The sequence below is a fragment of the Lissotriton vulgaris genome, chromosome 8 (genome assembly GCF_964263255.1).
Source record: "Lissotriton vulgaris chromosome 8, aLisVul1.2, whole genome shotgun sequence".
Lineage (NCBI taxonomy): Eukaryota > Metazoa > Chordata > Amphibia > Caudata > Salamandridae > Lissotriton > Lissotriton vulgaris.
This window is the reverse complement of record NC_141696.1, coordinates 450,478,463-450,504,445: the sequence shown is the minus strand read 5'-3', so window position 1 is coordinate 450,504,445 and position 25,983 is coordinate 450,478,463. Positions and strand designations below refer to the sequence as shown.

The 25,983-nt window shown below is 46.7% G+C and overlaps 1 protein-coding gene across 1 annotated transcript in view; it reads right to left on the bottom strand.

Moving 5' to 3' along the window:
* Nucleotides 1-25,983, bottom strand: part of LOC147697160 (ATP-binding cassette sub-family C member 5-like) — a 2,119,944-nt gene that overhangs the window by 313,260 nt on the left and 1,780,701 nt on the right. Inside the window, exon 22 of the mRNA XM_086934231.1 lies at nucleotides 17,812-17,965. Coding sequence (XP_086790357.1) covers nucleotides 17,812-17,965 — 154 coding nt within the window. The remainder of the gene's footprint in view (nucleotides 1-17,811; nucleotides 17,966-25,983) is intronic.

The following is a 25,983-nucleotide window of genomic DNA, read 5'->3' as shown; positions in this document are numbered from 1 at the left end:
ACTCTGTGAGAATCTGGCCACATTTTTCTGGGAAAAAGTGGAAAAAACCTTCTTTCCTCTAGATAGTCAAATAAGGACTCCTCCCTCTATCAATGGCCCGGAAATAGACAGCAATTCGGAAAAACTCCTACAATTTACCCAAATTAGCGAGAAGGAGGTAATGAGCCGACTACAGAAGATAAAATTGGGCTCCCCTCATGACCCCTGTCCTGCTACAATCGCCAAATTAGCTCCAGCCACCATTGCAGCCGGACTTACTCCCCTCCTCAATCTTATGCTGGAGAGTGGGGAATTTTCCGCAAAATGGAAACGAGCCTCCATCCTACCCCTCCTAAAGAAACCCAACCTGGACATAGCCGAGATGAATAACTACCGGCTTATTGCCAGATTAGCCCTCCCAGCCAAAATTATGGAAGGCTCCTTGAACACACAGCTAAGTGCCTTCTTGAGGATAGGAGAACATCTAGATCCATCCCAACATGGTTTTCATGTAGAACACAGCACGGAACCTGGCCTGATCAAGTCTGTGGAAGACATGGCTGGAGTGAAGCCACTGAAAGCCTGAGTGGGGGCCGCGGAGGAACTGCTTGGTGACCCAGGCCCAACGGAGGTGGCTGGGGCGGGCAATGCCATAGACTGTATTATACAATCCAGACATGACTAGTAGGTGACAGCACATCAGGAGAGGGTGGGAAGGACCAGAGGGGGGGGTGTGGGGGGGAGGTGGGCATGGAGGTGGCTGTTTCGGGGATTGCTTTTACCAAGTTCTTATGTACCTGTTATGTGTTTTGTAAACATTCCTCGTTTTTTCTTTTTACTTGATTCGTGTGGAATCCTGGGGATTTTAAAATTAAAAAAAAGGAAAAGTTGCATAACTGACGGGTATTGGCCAAATGTTGAAGCCAACCCGTTTACCTACCTTTTCATTTGTCATACTTTTGACGCAACAATAAAAAGTTTTCAAAAAAAAAAAAGTCTGTGGAAGACATTAGAAGAGTGATGGACGCAGGAGGCAGAGCCGCCCTGATCTTGTTGGATTTTTCCGCGCCCTACGACACAGTCCATCACAAGTTGCTGATGGACCGGTTGAGGGCCTGTAGAATTCATGGAAAGGCATTCAAGATCCTACAAGCCTTCCTTTCCAATAGGACTCAGACGGTAGCACTGGGGGACTTTGAGTCACGTCCTTTCGTGCTCCCTTGTGGAGTTCCCCAGGGGTCCTCACTGAGCCCGACCCTTTTTAACGTGAACGTCTCTACCCTAGCACCGGTTTTCGATCCTTTGGTTTTACCCTCACAGCATACGCAGATGACACGCAGATAGTGGTGCCACTGCTGCCGGGCGAAATGGACAGCACAGCGGATAGGTTTAAGGCTGCATGCAAGAAGTGGGTAATTGGATGGCTCAAAACTGTCTAAAGCTCAACTCGTCAAAGACAGAAGTGCTACTCTTTGGTTCCAAGGATAACTTCTGGTCCCCGAGATGGTGGCCAGATGAAATGGGAACACCCCCTCCCCAGTGGCAACGGTGAAAAATGTAGGTATACTGGTGGATGATTCATTATCCTTCAAACCACAGATAAATGCACTATCCTCATCCACACATTTTATCCTTAAAACAATCAGGAAAGTGCTACCATTTCTGGAGTTAGAGCATAGATAAACTGTGGTTACGGGACTGGTGCTCTCACGCTTAGACTATTGTAATAACCTCATGCTGAATGCCCAACAGGGCCTACTAAACAAGCTCCAGAACCTGCAGAATGCAGCCGCCCGCCTGATCACTGACACCCCCAAGTATGTATCGGTTGCTCAGGATCTGGTGAAACTCCACTGGTTGCCAGTTCAGAAAAGAATAATCTTCAAGGCACTTTGTGTGGTCTTTAAGGTGCTGCACGACCTTGGCCCTCGATGTATGAAGCTGCTGTTCCACTGGTATAAGCCGACAAGAACCCTAAGATCAGGTGAGCAGGCGTTGGTATCAGTCCCTAGAGTCAAGAAAGCAAGATGGGGGGCAGGAGTTTTTCCCTAGGCGCGGCATTAGCCTGGAATAGATTACCACTCAACATCAGACAGTCGTCGGACCTGCTATCTTTCAGTAGAGCGCTTAAGACTTGGCTCTTTACTCACTAATGCTCTCCACCCAAATACATTGGTTCAATCACGTTAGCGCCAGGACACCTCCGGTTAACAGTGCGCTCTAGAAATGTGAAAAATAAATAAATAAATATAACTAGATATTTCTTCCAAATGTTAGACAAGACCTAAGTACATTCTTATTCAAAGTGACTAGGTATCAATTTTACCCACACAATTCGGGCAGACTTGAGTAATTTATAGCATCCTCAAAGTCAGTCTTTCAAAAATTCCAAAGTATAGGACATGATAATCCAAATCCAAATGTTTTTCAAGAAAAGTCATTTTCAATCAGTCGGAATATCGGTGTTTGGGCAGATATGACCCAGGGACCCCCAGTATGCAAGGGGAATTAGTCCCCCCTCTGCAAACGCGCCAGTGGCCTGCGTTGCAGAGAGGTGTAAAAAGGGGCATAGCCTCATTACACCTCTGTGCAATGCAGCCCCCTGGTGCATACTGGAGGTTCCAGGTGGGCTAGTTGGCCCCCAGGGACCCCTAGTATGCAAGGGGAATTAGTTTCCCCTCTTCAAACATGCACGGGGGCTGTGTTGCAGAGAGGTGTAAAAAAGGGTGTGGCCTCATTACACCTCTCTGCAATGCAGCCCCCTGGCGCATACTGGAGGCTCCTGGTGGGCTAGTTGGCCCCCAGGGACCCCCAGTATGCAAGGGGAATTAGTTCCCCCTCTGCAAACGCGGCAGGGGGCTGCGTTGCAGAGAGGTGTAACAAGGGGCATAGCCTCATTACACCTCTTCAATGCAGCCCCCTGGCGCATACTGGAGGTTCCAGGTGGGCTAGTTGGGCCCCAGGGGCCCCCAGTATGCAAGGGAAATTAGTTCCCCCTCTTCAAACATGCACGGGTGCTGCGTTGCACAGAGGTGAAAAAAGGGGCGTGGCTTCATTACACCTCTCTGCAATGCAGTCCCCTGGCGCATACTGGACATTCCTGGTGGGCTTTCAGGTCTTATATAGTTAGGAATTAGCATTAAAAAAAACTTTGAAATTCACTGAAAAAAACATAGGTTTCAGGCCTTATATAGTTAGGAATTAGCATTTAAAAAACCTATGAAATTCACTGAAAAAAACATAGGTTTGACACCAGTTATAGTTAGCTGGAAATTTTACTGACATAAAACCATTGAAATTCCCACGTTATAGTTAGTTGGACTCACTAAAACTTGCGCGCCTGCAATGCACTGCTGATGACGTCACATATTACATCACTCATGACATGGTCAGTGACATCACTCATGACATTACTGATGACACCATCCTTGTGACAGAGTGACAGACCTCTTTTCAGTGTAATGTAACCCTTGAAACACATATTCAAAAATAGAAACTAAAATTTTCAAAAAAATAGAGATACCCATACCAGTTACAACCACCAATTCAGTAATACCACCATCTATATGCACATCCACTCATTCACCAACAGTTCTATATAGTCACTCATACATATATTCACTCATCATATGTAGTGAAACACCTATACATCCTGTTACACACCGACAGTCATCCAAAAGTTACTCACACACATAATCACACATGCAAATAAACTATTGAACATCCATTTATTTGCATATACAGCTATACACACACTACCACCTTACTTCTAAGTAAACTTACACATACTTACTCTCTTAAACAATCACTTATAGAAACACATACTTATTTAAACAAGAACTCTTTCAATCTCTCACTCTCACATATACTCACTTATATACAACAATACTCACATATACTAGATTAAAACATATGTAGTTACTGATAAAGACACTAGTGAGACAGTCATTCACTCACTAACACACACATATACACACTCATCCACCTATACAGTCCTGCACATATGCTGTCTTCAAAACACATACAAACAGTGAGTCAGTCATTGATGCATCTATGTGCTAAGTAACACCCCCACCAAACCATACAGACACTCATACTGATACTAAAAAAACATCTAATAACCCATATACACACACATGTAGCTACTCACCAACCCATGCAGCCACTTATACACAAAGTGAAACACTGATACAAACATTTAAATATATATATGTATTCACTAAGATACACTTAATAAGCCAGTTAACCAATCAATTTATTTTTAAAAAAACATCCATTAAGACACTTATTTAAACATGTATTCTTCCATCGATCTTTACATATACATACATAAAACATATTTATTTTTCCGAAAGACACACATTCACTGGATGGTGTCATCAGTGATGTCATGAGTGATGTCACTGACCATGTCATGAGTGATGTAATATGTGACGTCATCAGCAGTGCATTGCAGGCGCGCAAGTTATAGTGAGTCCAACTAACTATAACGTGGGAATTTCAATGGTTTTATGTCAGTAAAATTTCCAGCTAACTATAACTGGTGTCAAACCTATGGTTTTTTCAGTGAATATATATATATATATATATATATATATATATATATATATATATATATATATATATATATATATATATATATATATATATATATATGTGTTAGAGCAAGGTGCGCAAGCGCTTTTGGAGGGCTCACCAGAGCAACCGAACCCTCCGGTTTCAGTTTGCCTCCCATGCAGTGTCACAGGCTCCAGGCTCCCTCCCATTTAGAGTAGGTCTGACGCGTTTCGGCGCCAAGAACGCCCCTTCCTCATTGACAAAGTGAAGGAACACCAGGCTCACCTTGCTCTGGGTGGAGTTTCAACACCGGGACTTCTGGATATTGTAGTCCTGCAAGGTGAGTAGTCATGATTGCATTGAGTAGGTTGGGGTTCCTTTACATAATTAATGTCTTTAACATCCGTAAGTAGATGGGGTGGGCAGGCTGTGAAACCGCTTGATTTATGTGGATGTTGCGCTGTCAGGCGATGATTACTCTCTTCGCCTCAGTCCTCATAGGTACGGATACTTGTTCCGCCTCTGAAGCGGAGCTCCTCTCCACGACTAAGGCCAGCCGTAAATATTTGTTAGAGCAAAGTGCACAAGCGCTTTTTTTGAGGGCTCACCAGAGCACCCGAACCCTCCGGTTTCAGTTTGGCTCCCCTTGCAGTGTCACAGGCTCCCTCCAATTTAGAGTAGGTCCGACGCGTTTCGGGGCCAAGAACGCCCCTTCCTCATGGACAAAGTGAAAGTGAAGTGCTCTGATCAAACATTTTTTTTATTTGAAAAGAAGGCGTGGTCCGCCCTGAGAGGGTGGAGTTTCAACACCGGCACTTCTGGATATTGTAGCCCTGCAAGGTGAGTAGCCATAATTGGCTTGATTAGGTTGGGGTTCCTTTACATAATTAATGTCTTTAACATCCTTAAGTAGGAGGGGATGGCAGGCTGTGAAACCGCTTTATCTATGTGGATGTTGCGCTGTCAGGCGATGATTACTCTCTTCGCCTCAGTCCTCATAGGTACGGATACTTTTTCTGCCTCTGAAGCTGAGCTCCTCTCCTCGACTAAGACCAGCCGTAAATACATGTTAGAGCAAGATGCGCAAGCGCTTTGGGAGGGCTCACCACAGCACCCGAACCCTCCGGTTTCAGTTTGGCTCCCATGCAGTGGCACAGGCTCCCTCCAATTTAGAGTAGGTCCGACGCGTTTCGGGGCCAAGAACGCCTCTTCCTCATGGACAAAGTGAAGTAACACCAGGCCCATGTTCCCATGAGGCACAGGGTCAGACTGATTTGCATATGGCCATGTCTGAACTGGGGTGGCAGGGTGGGCTAAAGAACGGTGATGGATTAAACCCAGATCTTTTGACTGGGGGTGAGTGTTTGATTGGTTCAGATACTCCGTCCATTACCACCCCCTTTTGTACCACTTTTGGCCGCCATAAGTTTGGCAGGGTATGCTCAGACGTGAGTCCCTTGCTCACTTTGCCACTGGATTCAAGCAAGCCGGGCTGAAGACGGCTGGAATGCCAGAAACCGGTCCTCGGAAGCTTGTTTCCGGTCCAGGGAAGTTATGGCTTGGCAGTTCGGGTTGGACTGTTCCCATGAGGCACAGGGTCAGACTGATTTGCATATGGCCATGTCTGAACTGGGGTGGCAGAGTGGGCTAAAGAACGGTGATGGATTAAACCCAGATCTTTTGACTGGGTGTGAGTGTTTGATTGGTTCAGATGCTCCGTCCATTACTACCCCCTTTTGTACCGCCTCTAAGCTCTTGAGCACTTTGATTAATGACATTTACACTCGGCAGCCCTGCCGAGAGAGGAAGCACCATCTCACAACCAAAGGAGAGGCTGAGATTGGGAACTTTTCCTGATATTATTCAGCACGGAGAGCCATGTATTCGACCTTCAACAATCCTACTTAAGGACATAAACATATAAATTGTGTGTAACTTTGAAAAAGGCGCTTGGGACCCACTTAGGGATATAATGAAAAGCTCTAGGGACTATATGTCCCAGCATGCAACATTGGCATTATGTAAATCAGCTGGAATTAGGATGGGGCCAGCTACCAATAAAAGCAATGAAAACGAAAATGAGCACTCACCGCTTTTTATTCCACGCGAAGCAGCCATTGCACAAGAAGTACACAAACAGCAGCCTTTGAAAAAGAGGTTTTCCCTTGAAACGTGTCAGGCTCAGCAAACAGAACATTGCAGCAGGCTGAATCTAAAATCCTGGATGGGAGGCGAACCGCTGTATGCTCCTCTAAGCTCGTGGGCACTTTGATTAAAGATATATATATTCCTTTTTTTGCCCCTGCACATGAAATTCATGGAATAAAACTAAAAACAACGTGAAGACTGGCTCCGGACTTTGATTTGTGTGTCTGCGCACTGGGGAAAGTGCTTGAGGTGTTTCATTGCACGATAACCGGTTGAAGGAGCATATATATATATATACACATATATATATATATATATATATATATATATATATATATATATATATATATATATATATATATATATATATATATATATATATATATATATATATATATATATATATATATATATATATATTGATAGCCAGTAGGTAGTCATAGTTAGGACTAATGTTTCCCCTAGACAGAGCTAATAACTTTAACACTGTTTGACGTAGCTTAACAACATTTTCCAAAATGGCCTCCTTTTAATCATTCCGCATGGAAAGTTTTGGGGTTATTCGTCAAGTGGGGGGAGAAAAAGGGGGGTCCCAAAATAGCACCCAGGGCACTGCGGTGGGCAGTTTGTTCACCCTCAGCTACGCATGTCTTTACATGGGCTGGTGGGAGGAGCAAACCATGGCTAATATCCATCTTTATGATGAACACATAGTGCTCTGGACCCGATAATTTGACGATATTTTCGTTCCAGGTAGCTTGCCCTACAATTACAGGAACTCAATACCAACAGTCTCAATCTGAGCTTCGCAAGCGCCATTGACAGAAACACTTTGGAATTTCTAGACCTCAAACTGGTACTCATGAAGGATGAGATCAAAACCAAGCTGTTTCGTAAAGAGAAGGCAAGTAATAGCATATTTCATGCGATCAGTTGCCACTCAAAGAACTTGATTAATAGTATTTTCTATGGGGAGGTCATACACGCCAGACGTGACTGCAGTAACGATGTGGAATTTGCAATAGAAAAGGAACAGGTTCCCTGTGAGGTGAATAAGTCCAGAGATACACTGAAATCAGCTGCCTTGAAAGTGTGAAAGCTCAAAAGGGAGAATCCCCTCACCACAAGGGACGACACCCCGAGTGAGAGTGATCCTATGAGGTTCATTACTACATTAAGTCAACAAGCTAATGTGGTTAGAGGGGTGCTCCACAAACACTGGCACATATTACACACCAATGACAGCATTTCCAAATATGGGACTACCCATCCCACCATCACATTTAGAAAAAGTAAATCCCTGAAAGATATGCTTTGCAAAAACTTGATCCTGAACAAAAAAGCTGATGTGGGTGTTTCAAAACAGCAGGATTTGTAACATGCAAGAACTGTAAACCTTGTTAATCAAGCATGAATGTACGCTCTTTTATTACACCCAATGCTACCCATGAATTTACGATTTTGAAAGGGTTATCATGCAATTCTACGTTTTGTGTGTATGGTCTGAGAGGTCTCTGCAACCTGTATTACATTGGGAGCACCATTCACAAAGTGAAGAAACGTTTATTGGTCTTAAATTAAATAAACAGAATCCACACTTCAAGGAGTGAAATGAAGGTATCTTTCGGGAGTATATGTTGCGAGTCTCTCCAATTGTTCCGGGAAGCACACAGCTTTGTTAAAATAGCCCTCACCCACCAAAAAGACCCTTGGTGGCATGTTTCATCATCAAATTCTTCCCACCCCGCTGCGGGACTGGGCGTGCTAGTACCTATGAAGATGCAGGAGCGCTGGTTAGAGAACAGTATGTGTAATGCAAAAGTGAGAGTGGAAGTTTGTGGGTACTGGTTGTGCTTTAGAGCTGTTCTAAGCTTGGCAGACAAGCGTATTCTTGGTTTGATATATTGTAGTTTGTGGGGAATCTATCCGCACAGGTCTTTAAACTTTTCCTTAGACCTTCTACCTACGATTTTGTATTGTTTGTTCTTGAGCAGCTACGGCTGCGGGTCTTTTATCTACTACACCTCTAACTTACCAAGATGTGTATCTAGTTCTATTGGTCAATTCGGTATTTATAATGACGGAACTAACAGGTTTGGCATTTGATGATGCCATGGTTCAGGCCATTCTAACCACTCCCAGCATTATTGACACAGTGCAAGGTGCAGCTACCACCAGTGGAGATGACTGGACCTCCATACTAGGTCTAAAAAAATCACACTCACGCACTTTGATCCATGGGGCAATAAGGACTGAGTATCTCCGAGGAAATTGTGCCGCTACAAGCTTGATAGTCACAAACACACCGAGGCTTTATCTCCAAGATAAAGCATTTCTGAAAGACTGGTCGCTCATCGCCTGGCGATGCCCGCGTGATTGGCTTATTTTAATTATTTGCACGGCCAAGCGCATGGCTGACACAGTTTTAATTGAAATCCAGACACTGGAGGGACAGATTAAAAACATCATATCTGCAACTCTATACAAAAGAAATTTAGAACAAAGAATTTAAAGACATTATTTTGACAACCAAGATAGAGAAATTTAAAAAAGACCTGGCATGTTTCTCTCTGGAAAAGGTGTATCTGTAAACCAGTGACACTTTCGTACCACCTGAATTCAACAAAAGAGGCAAGCGCTACGGCTCAAACTACTCATCTTCTGGTTCAGATGGCTGGTCAAGTGACTCAGAGTCTTCTAATCAAAGTGGACAACAGTCCAGAAATTTGGGCCGGAATAACAAACCACAGTGGAAGAATGATCCACAAGGCCACCATCAAGCACAATGGTGGCCTCCTGACCCATGAGGCTTTCCGAACAGACCCTTCCAACCACAAATGCTGCCTTATCATCCACAACCTCAATTGTTTACAAATCAGTCTCTTTTAGGATCTGGCCGCCGACGTTCATGAAGAAGGAGAAGAGGACAGCAGACACAGGTGTATTGGAGCACCCCCCCCTTCACCGTTGGACACGCACAGCAAGAAGAAAGGCCCACAACAAGCAGGGACCAGCACCGACACAACAACTTAGTAGTTAATTTGAGTGACTGCACACTCACAGTGGATGAACAAGCAGTATTGGACAGGGGACTGGGATTTGTCTACACATTCAGTGGTGACCCTTTTCAAATTCCGTGTGAGCTGGACCAATTTTTTAGGAAAATCCGTCTCCATTTCCTTTTTAAAGATAAAGAAAAAGATAACATCATCACTGGCACCGGACCTACAAACAGTGGTCTGAAACCATGTCCCACCTTCAATCCTCCATCGCATCTTGTATCAGACCAGGTACTAACCTTTGAAAAGGCAGTGACCACCAAGAACCGCTATTTCCACAATCTACCCTCCAACGAGAGAAAAGCTCTGCAAACTCTAGCCAACGATGCCTCCATAACAATCAAACTAGCTGACAAAGGCGGTGCCATAGTCATAATGGGCACCACCTCATATCAAACTGAATGTTTGAGACCGCTGACTGACAGACGATTCTATCGCCCACTCAAGATGGATCCAACACCAAGGATAACTAAAGACATTTCTGACCTTGTGGAAAAAGCTAAAACTGAAGGGTGGATCATCCCCCAAGAGGCAAGCTTTTTGACCACTACACATCCGGCCATGACGTATTTTTATGTATTAACGATAATACATAAACCCCAAAGACCACCTCCAGGTCGGACGATTATTTCTGGCATAGGTTCTTTATTAGAACCTTTATCAACTTTTGTGGATCACTTTTTACGACCCATGGTGAAGGAGATGCCTACCTATCTCCAAGACACCAAAGACATTTTGAGGATACTACCTGATGCGGAGTTCGACGTTGAGACTGACTTTTTAGTCTCTTTTGACATTGAGTCTCTGTGCACATGTATTCCCCAGGATGGGACTCTGGATGCAATATGGTTGCTTCTGGACCAAAGAGCACTGGACACAATAACACCCCAACACTTAATAATGGAGTGTGCGAGGATAGCTATGAAAGAGAAATGTTTCAAATTCAAGGAAACCATCTATCTTCAGACGTTAGGAACATCTATGGGCAGCATTTTTGCGCCCGGCCTAGTTAACCTCTACTCCATCTCTTTGAACAAGAGCATGTAGTCAACAACAACAATCCTTTCAGTGACCAGATTGTTGTATGGAAAATATACATTCATGATATCTCTGTCATTTGGAGATGAGATGCCATTGCCATTCTTTAATTTCAAACTTGGCTGAACTCCAGAAACAACTTTCTCAAATGTATAGTTGAATATAGCAAAGAGAGCTTGCCTTTTCTCGACCTTCGCATTTTTCCATAAGCCACAGGATTGGAGAGTGAACTATACAAGAAACCAATGGTAAGAATTCATTACTGGCATTTAGTAGTTACCATCCCAAGTCGCTCCATAACAATTTACCATATGGGCAATTCCTTCGCATCCAAAGGAATTGCTCAGTGAAGGAGAAATATGATTATCATGCCAAAATCCTGTCACAGCAACTACAAGAGAGGTGTTCTCTGAAAAACCTGACATGGGGCTCTTATAAGCGGGCTTCCAATAACAATTGAGAGGCCCTACTGAAACCATTGACACCTAAACCACCCATGACAAGACTTAAGTTTGTATTTAGCACACTGTCCATTGGAATACGGAAGAGTGTGCTAAAACATTGGCGTATCCTTAATGTAGAAAATTAAGCAATACCCTTGCCATTGTTTTCTTTCAAAAGAAGCTTGAATCTGCATGACAATTTAGTCCACACCAGACCTAAAGTGAAGTCATCTAATAAACATGAGAGGTTATGGAACATGCCAGCAGTCCAAGGACATTATTCCTGCAGCTGGTGTGCGGCTTGTTCACAAACCGAACACACGACAACAATGGACATAGGCACTGAGAGACCATGGATATAGAGGAAGCATACGAACTGTAACAGCGACAGGGTAATTTATTTGATAACATGTCCCTGTCAGCTTCGCTATGTCGGAATGACCACCTGTAAGATGAAGCTATGGATACACGAACACAAGAGCACCATTCGGTGCAATACACAAGCTACCAGACTCACCAACCATTTTCTAACCATGAAATATAAAGCAGAAGAATTAAAATGGACGGTACTAGAAGAACCTTTTGTCCCTCCACATGTCACAGACATTACTAAATTCTTGTTCTTGAAAGACCAGGGATGGGTTTTCAAATTGAAGAGTGACACCCAGGGCCTTAATGATGACATTCCGTGGACCCTGTTATATCCCCACGTGAATTTCTCCTGCCATAAATCTTTTTCTGGATACCTGTGGCAAACAACATTTGAGCTCCTGGTAGTACCTTGTCATAGGTCGAAACAACAACATAAACAAGTTTAAGTATTGGTACATCGATACTGGAGGGTCAATGAACTCGTAAGATAACAAACAGGTCCCCAAACGCACTTGACATTGGTACAGACTGGTGCGATGATCACCTGCGTATTACCTTTATCTTTGTACATAACACTTAATCTTGATAAGGGTGAGTTGCTCTCCACCTGTAGGCAACACCTTTATATACATGTTGCTTTTCTATGGGCACTGCATTACGCGTTAAACGGTAAGGCGTCTGGTGTTAATTGAATTTTTTTCTGATTTCATATTTCCGAGTTAGTATATAGAAATCACATAGAGTGGAAACTGTACTTTAGTGACCTTACGGTATATCACTAGGAACCGACAGGGCATAGTACAGTCTTGATCGTCATCATACATAGCTAACTGAGCGTTTTTAGATGCACGGGCAGCATTAACTACATTTTCCAGGCTCACGTTTGACTTTGGTAGTTCTTGGGTGCGATTAGGCTGATATGTCCTGCTTATGCTACACTTCCCATGTTTCCTGGGTTTACAGTGTAGTTTTCCACAACATGACGCAAATAGTATGCGACGATGAGGAGGCTTCATTCAACACACTTGCTGGCAATCAGCATGCTTCAATAGTATTAAAATATTTAAACAACAGGGGGTGGTGATGGACAGAGTTTCTGAATTAAGCAGAATACTCTCACCCAGTCAAGAGATTAGGGCTTAATCCAACACCGTTTTTTAGCCCACTGCACCATCCCAGCTCAGAACCTGGCTATATGCAAATTAGTCTGTCCCTGGCCCAGTGTATCATGGGAACAGGGCAAACCAAACTACCAAGCCAATTATTTCACTGGGAAGGAAACAAGCTACCGGGGACCGGTGTCTGGCATTTCAGCCGTCTTCGGCCCGGCTTGCTTGAATCCTGATGGTGCAATGAGCTAGGGACTCCCGTCTGAGTATACCCTTCCACGCTTGTGGTGGACAAAATAATTAAACAACAGGGGGTGGTGATGGACAGAGTTTCTGAATTAAGCAGAATACTCTCACCCAGTCAAGAGATTAGGGCTTAATCCAAGACAGTTTTTTCGCTCACTGCACCATCCCAGCTCAGAACCTGGCTATATGCAAATTAGTCTGTCCCTGGCCCAGTGTATCATGGGAACTGGGCAAACCAAACTACCAAGCCAATTCTTTCACTGGGAAGGAAACAAGCTACCGGGGACCGGTTTCTGGCATTTCAGCCGTCTTCGGCCCGGCTTGCTTGAATAGTATTAAAAGGCACGCCTCCCCTCCGTCAGTTACCTCTGGTTGAAGCATGTGTGAATTCCGGGGTACTGATGGAGAGGTGAGTGAAAGCATCCAGCTAGAACATGCCCTTTGTGTTAGTAACCACTTTGTGATAGTCTTTTAACATATTTTAGATCTTAGCAGCTAGCACTACTAAATACGCCCTGTGTTCTAATAGGCATCCAGAACTTGTAATATGGGAGTTCCTAACCCTGCGCATGATCTGCCATATATTTGTCCAAGTGTCTCTGCTTGGCAACTGACTTTTTGACAGTCTGGTTATCAGTGGCTGCGTCGCCAGCTTTGTTTTTATTCTTACGCGCTGTGTCCATTGATGCCCCTAATAGAAGTATGTGTAATTTTAGTTTTCCTTTTCATCAGAGCGGTGCCTCATGTCCTGAGCTATTGCCAGGGGAGGTGAGGTGTTCACCCATTCACCTATGGGTAAGCATACAATGTTTTGGCCATTTATAATATACTCCATGAAGTATTTGGAACACGATAAGGTACTACACGCTGGGCAGTGACCCAGTTGTGGAGCACAACACCCAGTATAAGCTTTGTTAACAACTGTGTTTAAGAGGAGTGGTGTGGCTCACTGGTTAGAGGCGGCAGACCCGGAAGCAGAGGACGGCCCGGGACCAGGGTTCAATTCCCGATGCGGAAGGGTCGTGAACCAGGGTCCGCGGACTCAATAATTCTCGCCTTGGTGCCTACTCTAACCAGGGATTACACTCGGCAACTCTGGGCATTAGCTTGCCTCATCTCCGCAACAGCCCCCACAAATGCCGGGGATGCCTGGTTTCACCTTGGAGATACCCAGGAGGGAACATCTCACAGGGAAAGCCAGGACCGGTTCCCCAGCAGTCTATAGTGCCAGGACACCTCCGGGTAGCAGTGCGCTTTACAAGACACACACATTTACATTTACAATGTTCATATTTGTAAGTCACAGTGTTCTTCTTCCACAGGTGACATCAACACACCTATGAGGTCTTCCTAAACGAGATTACAGGTTTTTGAAGGTTGCACTTATTCCAACCACATCACTGTCACATTTATCACTTTTTTGCAGTAGCTATTACTATCGAGGTCCAGAGGATGGGCACGATCAGATATTGACCACTATGACTTAAACATGTAGACCTGTTTTTCTGACCAGTGCAGCCAATATTTCCTAAAACTGCACTAGCACTGTTTTTTAACCTTGACACCAAGTGTTAACTAATAAACTCTTTTCTCTCTTGGTAGCCAATTTTAAGATTACTTTTCACACCAGTAGTGTTTGCACTGCAAACATGACCTGAAATACTCTGTGGGCTTCGCATCAAGTGGATTTTAGGAGATCTGATCAATTAATCATTAAAACATCCCCGAGCTCCTCCCTCACATTGAGCAGGTTTTAGCCCTTAGTTGCACCATGGATTGCAACCAAGAGAAGATCCCAGATGATGAAGCATGCCACTTGGGTGGGTGATGGGATTACGTCTTCATAAAAGGACTCCTCCTCTGTCCAAGTAGGAGCTATATGCTTGTACTGGTTGTGCTTTAGCGCTGGTCTAAGATCGGCAGACCTGCGGTTTCTTGGTTTGATAAATTGTAGTTTGTGGGGAATCTATCCGCGCAGGTCTTTCAACTTTTCCCTTAGACCCTCTACCTACGGTTTTGTATTGTTTGGTTCAATATTTATACCTGTGTCAGCCTTCGAAGTGGAAGAATCTTCTAGGCTACCCACATCCGGTTCTGGAAAGTTCCTTTCCTTTCCCTCTCAAGGGTCCATAGGTCTGGGATGACAAAAGACGAGTTATACATTTATTTCTGTGTGCTAGAGGTAAGCCCCTTTAAATGGCAAGTGGGAAGCGAACAGATCTGCCCCAAACCCATCCTATCAGGATGCCTATCCTGCCCACATCTAAGCTAATTAAATGTGACAATTGGGTGTAGGCTAATTCACCATGTGTAAAGGTGGGAGCACAAGCACTTTAGCATTGCTTAGCAGTGGTAAAGTGCACAGGAAACATCCAGAACAACGACTCCGGAACAACGAGTTATGGATTCACGTATGCCAAACCACGACTTGCCCGAACAACGACTTAGCCTTAACCACGCATGTGGGTGGTTATGGCTAAATCCTGGCAAAGAATGAGCAGTGTATGTAATATGTTAAGTGACAGTGTGCCTGGTGTATGTAAATAAAATATGATTTTGGATCTGCAGAGGTGGATTCGGGTGTTAGGATTGGAGAGCAGAAGTGCACGTGACGTCACATCTCAGACTGGCGGGAGTGAGTGTGTGTCTTTTCTGGGTATGTAGACAAAGGTGTGGCGCGACCCCCTTGCAACTACCAACCCCAGGGCCTGGTGACAGTAAGGGGAGTAAGAGACAGCCCCTGGAGAGTGCCCCTGCCTGTAAGAAATAATATGAAAAGCAGTGAAAAGGGTGTTCGGGAAAATATTTGGAGACAACGAGGAGAGAGTGCTCCCTGCAAGAGAAAGCACGCTGACTAGCCAGAAAAAGTTCAGAAATGCAGGGGCTACAGCGAGGGGAGAGTGAACGACCTGAAAAGTGCCTTCTGCAAGAGAAAACCCGTCAAACTAGAAGGACAGAGTATCAGCGAGGCCGTAGGCCGAGAGGTCTTCTAAAGAGACAGCCAGAAGAGAGGTCAGGTATTTGTCAGTGACGGAAGTGACAGCAGCAGGTGGTGGTGATAGCAGGACACTCCCAGTCCCTGGAGCTCAGACAGACACCTCAGCCGTCCATCTGACAGGAGCAGCGCAGCCCGGCTCAACATGGTATGAGAGTGCCAGCACGGGCGGGCGGTGGGGGGATTCGGGTGGTGCGGGGCTTCGGGCATGTGGTGAGTGAATCATGTGTGGGGCCTGTGTCTAGAGGGCGACCGTTCACTTCCTTGTTTGGAAATGCGGGTCCAACTTGAACTTTGCATTGGAGTACACTGTCAGCGTGGCTCTAATACGAGAAACCTTTTTTATTTACTGAAAGAAGAGGTCGGACCCGCCAAGTGAATAGCACCTGTTTGTGGGTGCAATTGGGGTTGAGAGACCTCAGCACATATGGCTGCTGCAACACCCACATTCCAAACATGGCAGGGAAACGAGACAGCCATAGGAAGCAGGGGGTAGACTGCAAGGGAAGAGGTACAGTCTGAGGAGAAGGCGCGACCTTCTGAGGAGGAGGGAGGGGTTTGGGTTAGAACGTCCTTTACAATGTATTCCTTTACCACGAAACAAAAATTTGTCGTAAAGGAATGCGTTGTAAAAACAAATCATGGTTGAGACTTACTAGAGAAGGCGTTGTTTAGGTAGTCGTTGTTGAGGAACTCATTGTTACAGCATACAACCAAAGTGCACAGAGTCCTAAAGCCAACAAAAACTAATTTCAGGAAAAAGAAGGCATACAAGCAAAACATTTGAGGGAAAACCATACCAATGATGTCAGGTCTAACACCTTTGTTACAGTAACAGTACTAAATATCAGGGAGACATTGACCACTCATATCAATCCTGAAATGGGAAAATATCTAATATCTTGTAACTAAATCAAGTAGTAGGATGAATGTCAGACTGAGCTGAGTAGATGAAATGAATTATTTCTTGCATTCATGGTTGTAGTCATAGCAGTTTGTGGCATCATAATAGCTAATGATTGAATGTCAATTGCCCAACTTATTGTGTTTACTTTGTTTTGGAAATATGCAACTAAGTTGATGTCTATGTTTGAACAACCAAAGACAACAAAAGAGTATATCTATATATATAATAAAAACGAATGAATGTCTGTCTGTTTGTCCTTTATGCATTACTACACCATTCATCCGATCGCCATGAAACTTTGGGAAGTTGTTGAGTACACACTCGCGAAGGTTTCTGGCAAAAAAAAAAAAAAAATGTTAAAAGTTGTTGAGTACACTCCCGCGAAGGTTTCTGGCAAAAAAAAAAGAAGAAAAAAAAGAAAAATGTGTTAAATATGGCCCCCCAGGGCCCTCATAATCTTTCCAATACTGAACGTTTACAGTTTCCGGTCCTTTTGCAGTGACCATCAACAAAGCACAAAGGGCAATCGCTGCAAGTGTGTGGACTAGATTTGGAGAATCCGTGCTTCTCACATGGACAACAGTATGTGGCCAGCTCACGCGTCGGAAAACCTTCTGATTTATTTGTCTACGCACCAGACGGAAAAACAAAAAATACATAATATCCACAAGCACTCAAATAAATAAACAGAATTAAAACAAAACTTTAAAATGTTTTCCATATTAAAATGAATAAGTTTCAATAAAAATGACACAATGTAAATTGAATGCTATCATAACAAGTTTCCTTAAATTTCCTTTCTTCTGAGATCGCAGCAACGCGCGACGGGTAAGCTAGTAGAATATAAAAGTCTACTTGAGGACATCAAGGCTGTTGAGGGCTACATACATTTTGCTATAGAATACTCCACAAACATAACTATACAAAAATCATGCACATTATGCAAAAAAGATCTTACCTTGAAACTTTGTTTACTACAAAGAACAGTAAACCAAGAGGTAAAACAGAAATAAGGAACCACGGAAAGACAGAGCTAATTATGCCAACACAGAGGAAAACCAGTATCATGTTCTGTAGAAGCAGCTCAACTTGATATGGAAGGCGCACATCAACTAATGAAAGAAAAAGAAAATCAAGGGTTTGACAATATCTCATCTTCCTGAGTCTCTCTCAACACAATGCAAATGTGCACATACAAAGATATATGTATACAGTGTTGTGGCACTCTTCATTGAACAAGCACTGACAAAAAAGTTACTTACCTTCGATAAAGCATTATCTGGTGGAGACTCAATCTAGCCGTAGATTCCTTGCCTTTGATTTTCCCCATGTGTCAGACTTGATCCGGAAGATTTTCGAGTAGTATCCCAGTGCTGGTAAGTGGTGTGGTTCGGTTCTGCATCTGCGTCATCCGCGACTGAAGTGACGTATGAGGTACCTATATAGGTGCCACCTCGACGCTGTGAAATCAGTTACTTTCGCAACTTTCCATGCCAGGAATGTGGAGCCACGATGAGAACTGACCACTGATGTGGAATAGGCCAAGGCCCTGAACCTTAACTGGTTTGCAGAGCGTGAGGATGGGAGGGTCGGTAAGGAGTCTTCGGCTAGACAGTGTCTTTACCAAAGAAAGAGACTTATAGCTGCAGATTCCTTACCTGTGAATAGATACCCAAACAATACCTTCCTGATGAACCAAATGGGCGAAGTGCCCTTCATGATGAACCTGGCTGTCCAGGCGTAGTGTTTTGTGAATGTGTGCAGGCATGCCTGCGTCGCTGCCTGACAGATATACAGGAGAGAAACGCTGCTTGCTAATGCAGTGGTCACAGCATTAGCTCTGGTAGAGTGAGCCTGCAAGCCCTCAGGGGCTGTTTCTTGGCCAATGCATAGTAGATCTTAATGCACTTTACAGCTTTCCTTTCCTTTTTTGTCTAGGTAAAATGTGGTATAAGGAGGCTTCGCTGAGAGCGCTTGTAGTTTGCTGACTCTCCTGGCCGATATTATGGCCACTAAATAAAAAACTAAATAAAATGCAGTATTTATGTTGAGCAGCCTAAGAGGGCAGATGTGTAGAGGCTTGAATGGTACACACATGAGAAAGGTCAGGACCCCACTGAGGCATAATAAAAGGCTTAGGTGCGATCATATGTTGCAGGCCTTAAAGGAACATGCCACAACAGGCAACTTAAAAATTTAAGGTTAGTCCTGCAACCGCAAAAGAATAGAGATGGAGGATAGGTAACCCATAACTGTGCCCAAAGCAGAGCCCTGCTGGGTCAAAGACAGTGACAACAGTAGAACTTGTGAGAGAGGTGCAGATAAAGGTCCGACATTGTGGGAGGCACACCATGATACAAATTTTTCCCAATGGCAGGCGGATACCGTCCTAGTGAAGGGATGCCTGGCTGCCAGAATAACCTCACAGAGTTCTGTAGGAAGATCGAAATCTGTCAACTGCTGAGGCTCAATATCCACCCATGGAGGTGAAGAGTGCACAGGTTTGGGTGCAGAACCCTGCACTGTTGCTGCAACAGAAGATCCTCCTGGAGAGGTTGCTTGATCGGAGGACCGATGGTCATGCTTAACAGGTCGGGATACCAGACTCAGCGTGCCCAATCTAGAGAATGACTTGGGATTGGTCGTTCCTGATCTTCTTTATGACTCTGGGCAGGAGTGGTATTGGCGGAAAGGCGTACAGGAGACCGGAGCGCCACTCGAGATGAAAAGCATCTCTGACCGAGAGTCAGAAATTCCAGCACACAGAATTGCTGACATTGCGTGCTCTCGGTGGTGGCAAACATATATAACCCAAGTCTCTCCTCACTGCTGAAAGAGACTTTACTCAACCTCAGGGTAGAGATGCCATTCGTGATCCTCTAAGCACCTTCGGCTCAGTTCGTTCGGTCTGGCTTTCAGAGAGTTCATCAGGTGTTGAACCATCAGGGAAGAGCCATCATGTTCCAACCATGTCCCGCGGCACAGGCCCTCTTAACACAGGGTCCACGACCCCACCCCACCCTGTTTGTTACAGTACCACATGGCGGTGGTGATGTCCGTGAACACCTGCACCAGCTTTCCCTTGGTCGCAGAAAGAAAGTCTTTTAATGCCAAGCGGATTGCCGGAAGCTCCAACGGGCTTATGTGAAACTTGGACTCTGCCAGAGTCCAGAGTCCTCTGATGTCCACCTCTCCCAGAAGGCTACCCCAGCCCAGAAGTGATACATCGGTCACTACTGTCAACTTTGGCTGGGGAAGGGAGAGGGTTCTGCCACTGATGACCCAATTGTGGTTCATTAGACACCACTACAGGTCTTTTTGCAGTTTCCTATGAGATCCAGACAATGTTGGAGAGATTCCCCTGATGCTGTGCCCACTGGGCCTTCATGCCCTACTGCATAGGCCAAATATGGCAGTGGGCATGTATCACCGGCAGTATGCAGGCACAACAACCTCAGAGCCATTCTCACAGAAGTCCAGGATAGAAGCTGAAACCTCGGTATCATAGCCTGAATATCTTGGAATCGTCTCTCAGGAGGAAAGGCCTGAAACTGCACTGTGTGCAGAGCAGCTCAGATGAAAGGGAGCATCTGCGAGGGAGTCAGGTATGACTTTGGTATGTTGATAATGAACCCCAGTGAATGCAGGATGTTCGTCGTAGTCTGAAGGTGGGTGACTACTGCCTAGGGCTACCCCGTATTCAACGGCCAGTCGCTGAGGTTGCGGAAAACTGCAATCCCTGACATAAGCAGTTGAGCTGCAACCACCACCATCACCTTGGTGAACACCAAGCAGCACTTGTAAGTCCGCAGGGGAGCACAGTGAACTGAAAGTGCCCAGGGCCCACCGTAAACCACACATAGCACATGTGGGCCAGCAGGATGGGGATGTAAGCGTTCTGCAAATAAAATGGTACCATCCAGACTCCCGGATCCAGGGTATCCAGGGTAGCCAAAACTTGTGTGAGTATTTTGGCTTTCTTCTATTCAAGAAGAAGTTGAGAAGGCCCAGATCTAGGATAGGATAGGTTGAAGTCCCCCTTCCTTCTTTGACACCAGAAAGTAGACGGAAAAGCAACCTCTACCTACTTCTGATGCAGGCACCCTCTCTAGGGCTGCCTGCATCAGAAGTAGGTAGAGGTAGGGCTCCCTTTACTAAGAGAGCCTGCACTTCTTGATGTAGCAAGGAGAAATGGTACTCCATGAGCCAATCATATGTGGGTGGGATGGTTGGAGGGGTTGGACTATCTGTAGTACCCATAGGTCTGATGTTACTGAACGCCTGTGGGAGAGGTAATGGCATGTCCTGCCTCCCACAGGGTGCCCATGATTCTGAGGGGGGACTAAAGAGGCTTGGGGGAGGTTTGGGAGGTTAGTGGACTGACCTGGCCGCTGGTCACCTATCCCACATGGTCAGTGGGACCCATGCCCTTGACTACAAAAAGGCCATGCTGGCTGGGTGGGTATGTGTGCAGCTAGAGACCCCTTCCATAAGCATGAAAGGGGTGGAAGGCAGAGTCTTCCACCCCTGGGCCTGGCCATAGAGCTGCTTTAATTGAAGCACTCCAGTGCTGATTCTGCCTTCTCTCCAAATAGGCAGGAGTCATCAAAGGGCATGTCCATGAGGGAAGCCGGGTCATCCCCTGAAGAAAACCCAGATTTTCTCAACCAAGCATGCAAGACCACTGACAATGACATTGCTCTATCTAGTGACTTGGTTGTGTCAAGTCCACATCTGATGGAGAACTTTGCTTCATCCCTCTCGTCGGCACCTGCCTGAAAAAGTATGGCCCAGGCCTCCTCAAGGTCCACAGGCAGCACTTGCGTGACTGAATCCCATAGTGTATGGGAATAGCAACCCAACAGACACATCGTATTCACTGATCGCAGTGCCAGGCTGGTGGAAGAGAACATTCTCTTACCCAATGTGTCCAGCTTTTTAGATTCCCTATCCATTGTAGTGGAAGGGAGTATGGCAGGCCGATTGAAGGATAAGGAGATATGGATCACCAAGCTCTCTGGGGTGGAGGTGCTAGGTAAGGAAACTGGGATCCACAGGAGCAGGGCAATGGTGGCATATAAGTGTCCTATTCACAGGAGCCCTGGTACTGGGCTTAGTCCAAGCCCCAAGTAGGATATCCTTATGGGCTTGATTATATGGGAGTAAAGGTGCTGAGAGGGGGACACCCGGTTAAAACGCCTCTGTCAAGACATTAGTCTTGACTGCCACTGAGGCCTGCTGAAGGTCCTGGACGAATGTCCTGGGTCGGCTCTGGATGTGGCTTTGGATAACGCCCATCTGGCTCCAAGTCGGAGTCAGGTATAGCGCTTGGACCCTTGACCCTTACTGGAAGGTCGCTCACCATGCCGCAACAGCACCACCTGTTGTGCCTGTCCTTCCAGCTTGCTGCTGCTGCCTGACGGGAGTTTGAGGCCCTCCTCCACCCGCAGGCTACCACCTGCGCCTCATTCCTGGTGGCCAGTGGTAGGCCGTAGGTTTGCTCACTGTATCTGTATTTGTATTGTTTGTGGCTGTATTTGTCATTTGTTTTAATTTCTATTTTTTTCCTCCTGTGATTTCTGTGCCCTGTTTTGCCTTCTGTTTTCCTCCGCCGTTTCTCCCCCGTTTTTTCCCACCGCTGCGTCCCCGCAGCCCCGCCCCTTGCTCGCCCATTCGCTGCCTGCTCCCGCCTCGCAGCTGCTCCTCCCTCCCACCTCCCCTTATATGGTTGCCGCACCGAAGGCGCGCATAAGACAAGCCCGCCAGCGCCAGAACCCCTGCCCCCGTGAACACCACAATGCCCGTCTCCACTACGATGCCAGCACCCTCCAAGCACTCAACACTGGACGATCACACACCTGCTTAATGGCCGCCCCAAAGCTCACTCAAGGACCCTTCTCCTGCCGGAACTGCAGCTTCACCAGCATCCGATCCGCCAATCCACCCACCAGGACAGGACGCAACCACCTCCGATGCATACTCCTGAACACCTCCTCCGGACGCAAACATGCCATTGAACTCTGGGACCCGCTCGACACATCCTCCCTGGACGTCGCCTTCCTGACAGAGACCTGGATGAATGACTCCTCGGCACCCAACATCGCCATAGCCATCCCGGACGGCTACAAGATCACCCCCAGAGACCGCACCAATGGAGTAGGATGGGGAATTGCCATCATCCACAAGTCCACCCTCAAGTTCCCAACCAACTCTGACCCTCAGCTCCGCCGAACACCTGCACTTCCAGATCCACACTGATCCCAACACCATCCTCAAAGGAACTCTGATCTACAGACCCGCCTGTTGGATCGACGACTGCGTGAACACCCTCGCCCCGATCAAGAAACCCTCCAACAGACGCACCAACAAGAATGCCAGCTGGTTCTCCATGGACCTTCAGCCCTCCAAACAAACCTGCCAAAAACTAGAGAAGAAATGGCGTCAAGAACAGACACCGGAAACCCACGTAGCCCACAAGAACGCCATGCGCCAACACCATCACCTCATCAGATCCACCAAAAAGTCCTCCTTCAAGGACCGCCTCAACAACAGCAAAGAGCTCTTCAACATCGTGAAGGAACTCTCCAACCCTAGCTCCTACACCAACGACATCCCACCATTGCAAGACATGTGCAATTCCCTTGCTTTCTTCTTCCATCGCAAGATCACAGACATCCATGACAGCTTCAACAACCAGACCACCATGACAGCCAACATCACCTCAGACTCCACGGCCACCACCCACAGCGACCCCATGCTCACCTGGACTAACATCAACGACGACGACGCCATCAAAATCATCAGACTCGTGCCCACACCACATCTTCAACAAGGCCTGCAAGGCCATCAACATCTCCTTCGAGACCGCGACCCCCGGAGAGCTGGAAGCACGCCAAGATCAACACCATGCTCAAGAAACCCAAGGCAGACCCGAGTGACATCAAGAACTTCCGGCCCATCTCCCTGCTCCCATTCCCGGCGAAGGACATCGAGAAAACCGTCAACAAACAGCTGACCCGCTACCTCGAAGAGAACAACATCCTGGACCTGTCCCAATCCGGGTTCCGCGGCAACTACAGCACCGAAACGGCCCTCATCGCCGCCACTGATGACATAAGGGCCCTGCTGGACAATGGCGAGGCTGTGGCCCTCATCCTCCTGGACCTTTCAGCCGTCTTTGACACGGTCTGCCACCGCACCCTATGCACACGCCTCCACGACGCAGGAATCCGAGACAAAGCACTGGACTGGGCCACCTCCTTCTTCTCCGACAGAACCCAGAGCGTCCGCCTCCCCCCTTACCGATCCGAAGCCTCCAAGATTATCTGCGGTGTACCCCAAGGATCATCCATCAGCCCGACACTGTTCAACATCTACAAGGCCCCACTCGCCCACGTTGCCAGACTACACGACCTCAACATCATCTCCTAGGCTGACAACACACAGCTGATCCTCTCCCTCACCAAGGAACCACTCACCGCCAAAACCAATCTCGATGAAGGAATGAAAGCCGTTGCCGAATGGATGAATACCAGCCGTCTGAAGCTGAACTCGGACAAGACGGAGGTCCTCATTCTCGGCTCCAACCCCTAGCATGGGACGGCTCCTGGTGGCCGACCTCCCTGGCAGCAGCACCAACACCCACGCAACCTGGGATTCATCCTCGACAATACTCTCCTTGACCAAGCAAGTCAACGCCATCCCATCCTCCTGCTTCAACACCCTCCGCATGCTACGCAAGATCTACAGGTGGATCAACACCAACACAAGAATAGCAGTCAACCAGGCCCTCGTCAGCAGCAGGCTGGACTTCGGAAACACCCTCTATGTCAGAGCCCCAGCCAAACTGCTGAAACGTCTGCAGCGCATACAGAACGCCTCTGCCCGCATGATCCTCGACATCCCTTGACACAGCCACATCACACCCCACCTGAGAAACCTACATTGGCTGCCCATCAACAAGAGGATCACTTTCAAACTCCTCACCCACACACACAAGGCACTCCACGACACCGAACCAGCATGCCTCAACAGACGACACACCTTCTACACCCCAAACAGCCAGCTCCGCTCCGCCGACCGCGCCCGAGATACCGTCCCTCGCAACCGAAAAGCGACCTTGGGCTGCGTACTCCTACGTCGCCGCCAAGACCTGGAACACCCTCTCCATCATTCTATGGCAGACCCAAGACCTACCAACCTTCAGGAGGCTACTCAAGACCTGGCTATTCGAGCATTAGCAGCACCCCCTACCCCCCGAAGTGCCTTGAGACCCTTACTGGTGAGTATAGTGCACTCTACAAATTTCCTGATTGATTGATTGATTAATAGGATGATGCCGCCTAGGGGCGTAAGCGGTGCCAATGGCATTGGCAACACAGCTGGCATCGCAGAAGGTCTTGGTTCTGCCGGCAGCTCTGCTCTGGATCCAGCAAAGGATCCTTGGGGCCCAACTAGGACTGAGGGTGAACTCGCCAACGTGGGTCCAGAGTGGGCTCCTCCCATGCCTATGGGGCCCAAATGCGCTCCAGCGGGACTGGGCAGCCCAAAAATGAGGTGCATGCCCTCATAAAACTCCTTCAGCTGGGTGCGGGTCGCTCCGGCTCAGGGAAAATTGGGGGAGTGTGGACAGACCCTTATTCAGACTCCGGTGACTCATGGCGCCTGTAGTGCCAATGCTCCCTTGTTTTATCAGATGACTTCGACTGACAAAGGGAAGTCGAAGAGTGTTTGGACTTCAACTTCTTGTGGTTGTGGGACTTACAGACTTCCCTGATGATTTGGAGTGCAATGAGTTACGTCGGAATTAGCTCTGTGAACGGTCCTGTGGCCTCTCAAGCGAACAAGACCCGAGCACTGCGGAGTCGACCAACGTCGAGCGACGAGGAGCTTGAGGGATCGCTCCCTCAGTGCATTCAGTTGCATGATGTGGAAGTCCTCACATGCCTTGGACTCGTGTCCCCGTTCCAGGCACCACTAACACACCTAGTGGAAGTCTGTCACTGACATTTGCCTGTGACAGGCCCCTCATGGTTTGAAAGCAGACAGTTTCCTGGGTGACATCTAAACACCAAGAGATGGAATCTTAGAAAAAATCTTGACAATGGTTGAAAAAGTAGACTAGGTCTGA